The sequence below is a fragment of the Mandrillus leucophaeus genome, unplaced genomic scaffold (assembly GCF_000951045.1).
Source record: "Mandrillus leucophaeus isolate KB7577 unplaced genomic scaffold, Mleu.le_1.0 Scaffold162, whole genome shotgun sequence".
NCBI classification, from domain to species: Eukaryota; Metazoa; Chordata; class Mammalia; order Primates; family Cercopithecidae; genus Mandrillus; species Mandrillus leucophaeus.
Genome location: NW_012101610.1, coordinates 2004692 through 2015009, shown reverse-complemented (window position 1 = coordinate 2015009; position 10318 = coordinate 2004692). Strand labels below are relative to the sequence as shown.

Below are 10318 nucleotides of genomic sequence, written 5' to 3'. Positions count from 1 at the left end.
TTGAACCTGGGGATGGGGGCATAGAAGTTGCTGTGAGCCAATATGGCGTCCCTTAACTCCAGCCTGGGTGAAAGAGCAATACTTCGTCTCAAAAAAAAAAAAAAAAAAAAAAAAAAGAAAGAAAAAAGAAAAAGAAAAACAGTTTCTGTGAGCATTTTTCTTATCTTTTGGTAGAATTACTCATTTCTCTTGGGCCAATACAGTTGTACCTGTTTTCAATTTCTTGAATTTACTAGGCATCGTTTAGCTGGTTAGATGGAATAGCTTTGGGCTTTGTTAGGCTGTGGAAGTTTCTGGAGCATAAATATAACTTTCTAGTCTTAGAATACAAGTAAACAAATGGGATCATTTTTCATGTTAGGAAAAGTAATTTGCAATAAAGCACAGCATTTAGTCTTCTTAGCACTACAGACAGTTTGAATAGGTGTTCTTATTTGCAAAACTGGCATATTTGTCAGAATTCTTTTTTGTTCATTTGCAAATGATAGACACCCAACTCAAACCAACTTTAGTCAAAAAGAGAATGTAATGACTCGAGTATCCAGCTGCCTTCAGGTTTGGCTGGATTCAGGTGTTTAAACAATGTCATCAACATCTGGCTCCTCTTTCTGTTTATCTCTTCGTTCTGTTCTCCTCCCTGTTGGCATCACTCTTAGGCCCTTCTCCACTGGTGACCACTGGCAGCTTCAAGTCTAAAATTTCCTAACTCTGGCCAGGTGCAGTGGCTAACACCTGCAATCCTAGCACTTTGGATCTGACCTCAAGCCGAGATCAGATCACTTGAGCCCAGGAGTTTGAAACCAGCCTGGGCAACACAGAGAAATCCTGTCTCTATAAAAATGCAAAAATTAACCAGGCATGGTGGTGCACAGCTGTAGTACCAGCTACTCAGAAGGTTGAGGGAGGAGCCTCACCTAAGCTTGGGAGGTCGAGGTTGCATTGAGCTGTGATCATGCCACTGCACTCCAGCCTGGATGGCAGAGTGAGAACCTGTCTCAAAAAATAAAATAAAATAAAATTTCCTAGCTCCAAGGCCAGCAGAAGACAGAGCTTCTCTCTTCCCTACAGTTCTGATAAAACTCCTAGAATTGAATCTCACTGGATTTAACTGGGTCGTATGCTCTGATGTAATCAATGTCGCCAGGAAGAAAATAATTCTGAGGGGTCATATTCCACACTTGGCCCACAGGGACTGACAGTGTGGGAGAGGTGTTACCCAGGGAAAAGTGTTAACCACAAAAGCAAGAAATGGATGCCGTGCAGGGACACAATAATGAAACACAGATGTCAACTATGCTGAGAAATATAAATGAGGGTTGGCACACAGACGTTCTGAGACTGCAGGTGTTGGCAGAAATTTAATATTGTGTTAGCTTTGATTACTCAAGTCTAACCCTTGGCATTTACAGAGAGATAAACTTGTAAAAGTTGGCTGAGCTTTAAAAATGTTCTACTTCCTTCTTTCAAAAACATCACTGTTCATCTTATCATGCTGGCTTGAAACTGTAGAGATATACTTGTCTTTTATTTTCCTTCTCACCCTTTCCCTATGGGATCAGCCAACAAATTCTATTGATTCTTTCTTTAAATTTTCCCCCTACTAATTACTTTTTTTCTCTGTTCCCTCTGACATGACATCGGAAGCTCCAAGCTTATGTATATATTCTACCCCCTTAGACACCTCAGTGAAGTAAGAGTACCTCTTTCCCAGTAAGCCTTGTCCTGGTCCTGGAGGACTGACTGGGTTTACATGCCCATTCTTGAGCCAAATCCTGTGGCCAGAGGGATCGTGGACACCTGAGTCATGTGACCATCCTGGAGCTGGTCAGCCGGTCAGGAGTGCAATCAGCCCTTCCGGTATCACCTGGACCAAGAGCAAGGGAGGGAATGATGCCCAGAGGAAACCCAGGACATTGATATCAACAGAATGGGAAGTGGGTAGTAGACAAATAAAAACAACAGATATCCAGCACACTTAGAAATGAACACTGGAGGCCAGGTGCGGTGGCTCACACCTGTAATCCCAGCACTTTGGGAGGCTGAGGCAGGAGGATCATTTGAGCTCAGGAGTTCAAGATCAACCTGGGCAATAACATAGGGAGACCCCATCTCTACAGAAAATGAAAAAATTAGCTGGGCATAGTGATGCATGCTTGTGGTCCTAGCTACTCGGGAGGCTGGGGTGGGAGGATCGCTTGAGTCCCAAGAGATTGAGGCTGCAGTGAGCTATGTGTACCATTGCACTCCAGCCTGGGTGACAGAGAGAGACCCTGTGAGAGAGAGAGAGAGAGAGAGAAAGAGAGAGAGAGAGAGAGAAAGAAAGAAAGAAAAAAAGAAAGAAAGAAAGATCAACTACGCATGGTGGCTCATGTGTGTAATCCAAGCATTTCGGGAGGCCGAGACGGGTGGATCACCTGAGGTCAGGAGTTGGAGACCAGCCTGGCCAACATGGTGAAACCCTGTCTCTACTAAAAATACAAAAATTAGCTGGATGTGGTGGTGTACACTTGTAATCCCAGCTACTCAGGAGGCTGAGGCAGGAGAATTGCTTGAAGCCAGGAGGCAGAGGTTGCAGTGGGCCAAGATTGTGCCACTGCACTCCAGCTTAGGCTACAGAGTGAGACTCCATATCAAAAAAAGAAAATAAAAGAAAATCAAAACTACATCACCTCTTATTTCAAAGTGTTAAAAGAAAAACTTTAGACAAATTAAAAGTAACAGAGTTTAATCAAGCAAAGAATGATTTGCTAATGGGACAGCCTCCCCAGCCAGAATAGGTTCTTAGGGACTTAGGTGCTGCCACATGTTGGGTCAAAGAAGATTTATGGACAAGAAAAGGAAAGTGACGTAGAAAAAATGGAAGTGAGGTACAGGAACAATGGATTGGTTACAGCTCAGCATTTACCTTATTTGAACACAGTTTGAACAATTGGCTGCCTGTGATTGGCCGAATTCAGTGATTGGTACAAGAATAGGTTACAGTCTGTTGACACCTCCACTTAGGTCACAGTTCATTATGTACAGAGAACTCTTTAGGCCAAACTTAAAATATGTTAGGAGGTAGCTTTGGGATAAATTTAACAAAAGTATGCTGTGGTCTGTAGATCGGAGCTTATGGAGCTCATAAAATCTTATTTTCAAATTGGAAGGGGTCATAGCAATTGTCTACGTATGCCAGTCCTCTAGTTTCCATTAACTATTCTTCTTTTATGCACTCATATTAATTTATGCTTTGAACTCTAGAACCTCAAGTGTAATGAAAAAGCACAAAAAGTCCTTGTTTCTTTCAATCCTTTGATTCACTGGTCCCCTCCCCCATAACCAAGGGAATATATTGTTCAAGATGTAAGCTCAGTTGCATGTGTTAAAGACCACAAAAACAGTGGTTTAAACAAGATAATTTTATTTCTCTCTCACATGATAGTCTGAGCTGATACAATGGCTGTGCTCTGTGAAGTCACCAGCAACTCGGCATCCTTTCCTCTGTTGTGCGTTCATTCCAAATGCAGGTCTTGGCTTTGTGTGCGAGACCCAAGATGGTGCACCGTCATTTCCGCATTCCGGCCCACAGGAAGCAAGATGGAGAAAGGGAGGAATAACTTCTTTCCTCTAATAGCACAGCCTGGAAATTGCATGTATCACTGCTGCTCTCATCCCATTGACCACCCTCATGTTCATACCTTGGTGCAAGAGAAGCTGGAAGCATAGTCTTTATTCTAGGCAGTTGTGTACCCAACTACGAAGGAAAGGAGAACAGATACTGGAAGATAACCAGCAATCTCTGCAGGGAACGAAGGGAAAAAAAATCTGACTTTTTCTTTTCTTCTTGTTTTTCAGGTGAAAAAAAAAAAAAAAAGATCCCTGAGTAATTGCAAATGCTGGGACAGTTTACCACTCCAAGGTGAAGAGTCCGTACCAACATGTCTGCCTACTACAGGAATAACGGATCTGAGGAAGACCCAGATTACCCTGGCTATTCAGGGTCTCAGAACCGTATGCAGGGGTATTTGAAAACTCAGGGTTATCCAGATGTTCCAAGTCCTCTGAACAATCCAGACTACCCTGGCCCCAGGAACAATCCATACTCTGTAGCCTCCAGAACACGTCCAGACTATCCAGGGTCTCTAGCAGAACCAAATTATCCTGGATCTCTGAGTAATCCAGACTATTCTGGCACCAGAAGCAATGCATACTCTGCAGCCTCTAGAACAAGCCCAGACCATCCTACCTCTCTACCAGAGCCAGATTATAGTGAATTTCAGAGTCATCCATACCACCAAGCATCATCCAGACAGCCAGACTACCTTGGATCTCAACGAAATCCTGATTTTGCAGGCTCTAGCAGCAGTGGAAACTATGCACGCTCCAGAACACATCCAGATCATTTTGGCTCCTTAGAACCAGACTACCCTGGAGCTCAGAGCAACTCTGATCATCCTGGACCTAGAGCCAATTTGAACCATCCAGGCTCCAGAAGGAATCTAGAACATACAAGTTTTAGAATCAATCCGTACACAGACTCTCTGGGAAAGCCTGATTACCCAGGCGCTGACATTCAACCTAACTCTCCACCCTTTTTTGGGGAGCCAGACTATCCCGGCACTGAGGACAATCAGAACTTGCCAAGCACTTGGAGAGAACCTGATTATTCAGATGCTGAGAATGGTCATGATTATGACTCTTCTGAGACCCCAAAGATGACCAGGGGGTAAGTTCAGGTATATATCCCTTCATTGGGAGTGTAGGCTGAGTGCTGGACCATTAAGTCAATGGAATTTGGTTGGTGTGGTTTAGATTAGGGATATATATGATGGTTTCCATGACCTGAAGTTGTGGTGAAACTCACATACCTATCTGTAGACCTCACCTGGGCCATGGACTGTCAGTTTGAGGCTTCAAGCCCTTACCTGAACTTAATCTTTCACCATCTCTTCCTTGGATCACCTTCCCATTATCCCACCTCTTCCTAATTCAATCCCTGTAAGACATCTAGATCCACACTGTTTTGACCCTGCTACATTGCCAGCAAGGTTAAGGCTTGACACTCACAAATCCAAACACTTTAATCGAAATTACATCAATAGTAATGAATTGTTATCCAGAAAATCTTTTGGAGATCTAACTCCATGAAGTCAATTAGTTTTTTGTGTAATATGTTTGCACCACTTCTTTGGTTTTTTGGGTCATTGTTTCTTTTTTCTTTTTTCTTTTTTCTTGAGACAGGGTCTTGCTGTGTCGCCCAGGCTGGAGGGCAGTGGCACAATCATAGCTCACCACAGCCTCAACCTCCTGGACTCAATTGATCCTCCCGCCTCAGCCTCCCAAGTAGCTGGGACTACAGGTGTGCACCTATTATGCCCGGCTAATTTTTTATTTTTTTGTAGAGATGGTGTTTCGCCATGTTGCCCAGGCTAGTCTTAAAGAAGGCTCCCAACTGCTGGGATTATAGGCATAAGCCACCATGCCTGGCCATGTTTGCACCTCTTCTGATTTTTACACTTTTATTTCTATTTTACTGAGATTGTCAGAATTGATGACTTTTCAGCAAAACTTTACTGCAGGTTTGATTCACTGATTATCTGCACTATTTGAATCTAATTTTATCAATTATTATTTTCACCATTTTCAGTATCCCTTTAAGGCCATTGTTTTATGTTGTTATTTATTTATTTGTTCATTTTTTGGGACGGAGTTTCACTCTTGTTGCCCAGGCTGGAGTGCAATGGCATGATCGTGGCTCACCACAGCCTCCACCTCCCGGGTTCAATCGATTCTCTTACCTCAGCCTCCTGAGTAGCTGGGATTACAGGCGTGAGCCACTGCACCTGGCCTAAGGCCATTTTTAAATAGCAAGTCCAGTTTTTCCAGGTTTAGATTCTACAGATCTAAATTTTGTCTAAAAGAGTTTGATCTTCTGTCAATTTTCTTTCCTTGACAAATTTTACCAGATGCAGTTCTGGACATTGACAGCATTAGTCTGGGTGACTTAGTTCTATCAAATCTAATTTTTCTTGGGTTAAGTTTTTTCACGTTTATGTTGCCAACAAAATGTAATTTTTTTTTTTTTTTTTTTGAGACAGAGTCTCACTCTGTCATCCAGGCTGGAGTGCAGTGGCTCAGTCTCGGCTCACTGCAACCTCTGTCTCTCAGGTTCAAGTGATTCTCCTGCCTCAGCCTCCCAAGCAGCTGGGATTACAGGCATGCACCACCATGCCCAGCTAGTTTTTGTATTTTTAGTAGAGACAGGGTTTCACCATGTTGGCCAGGCTGGTCTTGAGCTACTGACCTCAAATGATATGCTTGCCTCAGCCTCTCAAAGTGCTGGGATTACAGGCGCGAGCCACTGTGCCCAATCTAGGATGTGATTTTTTAAAGTCAGTTTGTGGTTTAATCAGTAAATATGTTTACCATGTGAAGTTTTAACCAACATGAGTCTGATTTTGCATTTACTGTTTCTACTAGTAATATTTACGAATTTGATAAAAAAAAAAAACTGGTGGCTTGTGTTTATCTCTAGGAACAAGGATATAGGACTTGGGTATGCAGCAGTCATGATGTCTTTAGAACCCAAATAGTAGGATTAACAGGACCAGGTAGGCCGGGCGCGGTGGCTCACGCCTGTAATCCCAGCACTTTGGGAGGCCGAGATGGGCGGATCGCAAGGTCAGGAGATCGAGACCATCCTGGCTAACACGGTGAAACCCCATCTCTACTAAAAATACAAAAAAAAAAATTAGCCGGGCATGGTGGCGGGCGCCTGTAGTCCCAGCTACACGGGAGGCTGAGGCAGGAGAATGGCGTGAACCCGGGGGGCGGAGCTTGCAGTGAGCTGACATTGCGCCACTGCACTCCAGCCTGGACAACAGAGTGAGACTCCGTCTCAAAAAAAAAAAAAAAAAAAAACCGGACCAGGTAAAAATGTCCTCCTTGGTCTTATCACCCACTGCCTGAGTCATCATTCCAAAGCCCACCTTTGATCCTGTCACTCCTTTGCTTTTCATCTTCCATGGGTCCCCATAGCCTTTGGAGAAAGGCCACCCAACTTCACTTATAGAACGTTTATGAATAAGGATACGTCATGTTAATGTAAGATGCCAGCCAAAGACCAGCCTGACTTATCTCCTCTTAAGTCTCCTGTCTGCCCCCTGCCTTGACCCTATACTCTGGGTCAGTGGTTCTTGACTTTGGCTGATCCTTAGCATTACCCAGTTATCTGAGGAACTTTAAAAATAATACAGATGCCTCAGCCAAACTTTCAGAACTTCTGATTTAATTCTCCAGGATGAGGCTTGGGAATTGATATATGTAGTAAATTGAGAATCATTACTCATTAATTGATTTTCATAGCGTTTCCTTTATATATTCAGCACTTTCTGGCCTCACACCTTTTTTTATGCTGTTCTTCATCCATCCTTGGAATGCCCTCCCCCTATGTATGAATGTGTCCTCCGAATTCCCGCTCAGATGTATCTTTTCCACGCAGATTTCTCCCAGAACTCTCAGCAAGAATTCTCCTTCCTCTGAACTCCTTGGGCCTGTCTTCGGATACTCACCAGTTTCTACTTGTAGTATGATTGTTCATAGCTGTGTCTAAGAAGCTGTACCAACTTGTACTGTGAGCTTCTTGAGGGCAGATACCCTATGTTTTCCTCTTTGTATTCTTACCTCCTAGCCCATGCCTAACTCAGGGTTGGCACTTAGCCTGCATTCGTGGAATGCAATGGAATGGATGGATGGATGGATGAATACGTTAATGAATGGATGGATGCATGGATGGATAGATGAATACATGGGTGGATGAATGTATATATGGTTGGATGGTAGGTAAATGGATGGATGAATACATGAGTGAATGGATGGATACATGGATGGATAGATGAATACATGGATGGATGAATGTATGTATGGTTGGATGGATGGTAAATGGATGGATGAATACATGAGTGAATGGATGGATACATGGATGGATAGATGGATAAATGGATGAATCAATGGATGGATGAATGGATGGATGAATGGATAAATGGATGGATAAATACATGATTGAATGGATGGATACATGGATGGATAGATGGATGGTTGAATGTATGGATGGATAAATGGATGGATGGATAAATAAATGGATGAATACATCATTGAATGGATGGATGCATGGACGGATGGATGGATGGGTGGATGGATGGATGGATGGATGGATGGATGGATGACAATCCTTACTATACTCTTGGCTGGAGAGTGATCCATCATTTTGGATTTTAGGGCACTCAGCAGAATATCTTCAATCCAGCCCTTGTTTCACCACAGGAGTGACGGCCCCTTGGGCAACCTTTGGGGAGAGAATGAAGATTACCCTGAAGGCATTGAAATGGCATCCATGGAGATGGCAAACTCATATGGCCACTCTCTGCCGGGTGCTCCTGGAAATGGCTATGGTAAGCATTTGTTAAGCCGGATCATATCTTGGGAATAAAATAAAATCAGTGGATTTAGGAGTGCAGTCGTTAAGGAGACTTGGCAATAGGAGAATTGGTGTATCCTTCCAATCTCAGAGACCCTTTTTTAACATACAAAAGTTGAGAATTCAGTGTTTAGAGAAGCCAAGTTAATTGTCACCAATTATTTTAAAAAACGCCAGGTAAGGGTTGTGGAAAATGGGGACGTGTACACCCTGTGCCTGCTGGAGGTGGTGAAGCTCAGTCCACAGTGGTTATGTGGCAATGTGGGCTCATTGTGGTGAGATCCTCATATTTTTCAGAAGCCATATATTTGGGGTTTTATGTGAAACCTGATGTTTATGTGTTCCAAAATAATTTTTAAAAGTAAAAACAGTGATCTTAGCAAGCAAAATCACATTTTTTGTTAGCTGCCAGTGGCCACCTGTAGTTTAGCATATCCTAAAGTCATTCAGGCAATCAGCACATACGTGTTCAGAACCTACCGAGGGAAAAGGGAGTTAAGAGGTAGCTCTGCCCTCATGTTATTTAAAGTCTAAATAGATCAACAAAAGTGCTACATCAATACTAAAGAAAAGGCCAGGTGTGGTGGCTCACGCCTGTAATCCCAGCACTTTGGGAGGCCGAGGCAGGCAGATCACCTGAGGTCAGGAGTTTGAGACCAGCCTGGCCAACATAGTGAAACCCTGTCTCTACTAAAAATACAAAAATTAGCCAGGTGCAGTGGAGGGCACCTGTAATGCCAGCTATTCAGGAGGGTGAGGCAGAAGAATCACTTGAACCCAGGAGGCGGAGGTTGCAGTGAGCCAAGATCACACCACTGCACTCCAGCCTGGGCAATATAGCAAGACTCTGTTAAAAAAAAAAAAAAGACTAAAGAAAGTTAGCAAGCAAACTATTAATATTTGAAAAATCATGTTGTCCTCATAATTGGTTGTGTATATAGGTAAGATGCTTAGCTCCAGGAGGCAAAGGAAATTCTAAACAGTTCTTTTTTTTTTTTAGACTGTCCTGCTCTGTCACCCAGGCTGATCATAGCTCACTGCAGCCTCGAACTCCTAGGCTCAAGCAATCCTCCCATCTCAGCCTCCCCAGTAGCAGGGACTGCAGTTGCATGCCACCATGCCTGGCACTTTTTTTATGCTTGAGAAAGATGGGGTCTTGCTATGTTGCCTGGGCTGGTCTTGAACTCCTAGCTTCAAGCAATCCTCCAGTCTCGGCCTCCCAAAGTACTGGGATTACAGGTTTGAACCTGGGCCAATTCTGAACAGTTCTTAGTTTCCAGGAGGGAGAAAAGACGTGTTCCAGGAAGCCATTTGATGGCACAAGAGAAAAAAAAAAAGCCAGGCAATGTTAAAGGAATTTGGAGCCTGTGGAGGTCAGAAAAGGGAGAAAGTGTTCAGCCAATAAGAAGAGAACAAGAGACCCAAGCGCTGGGAGGTGCAGATGGAGGATTGATGAGCCTTGAGGAGTAGATGGGGAAGATTTGGAAGAAGGCAGAGAGGAGGGGACAGGATGCATAGCCCTGTACTAATGAAAACACTGACTGTTAACACAGAAAATTTTCATTCCGGGCCTAATTTTAAAAATTAGCTGGGCATGGTGGCACACACCTGGGGTCCCAGCTACTTGGGAGACTGACACAGGAGGATCACTTGAGCCTGGGAGGTTGAGCTGCAGTGGGCCATGATTGTACCACTGCACTCTGGCCTGAGTGAGAAAGCGAGACCCTGTTACAAATAAAGAAAGGACAGGACAGGACAGGACAGGACAGGACAGGACAGGAAAGGAAAGGAAAGGAAAGGAAAGGAAAGGAAAGGAAAGGAAAGGAAAGGAAAGGGAGGGAAGGGAGGGAAGGGGAGGGG

The 10318-nt window shown here is 43.7% G+C and overlaps 1 protein-coding gene across 1 annotated transcript in view; it reads left to right on the top strand.

Moving 5' to 3' along the window:
- Positions 1-10318, top strand: part of TMC5 (transmembrane channel-like 5) — a 120860-nt gene that overhangs the window by 34897 nt on the left and 75645 nt on the right. The window contains exons 3-4 of the mRNA XM_011976099.1: positions 3838-4708; positions 8260-8432. Coding sequence (XP_011831489.1) covers positions 3921-4708; positions 8260-8432 — 961 coding nt within the window. The 5' untranslated portion in view covers positions 3838-3920. The remainder of the gene's footprint in view (positions 1-3837; positions 4709-8259; positions 8433-10318) is intronic.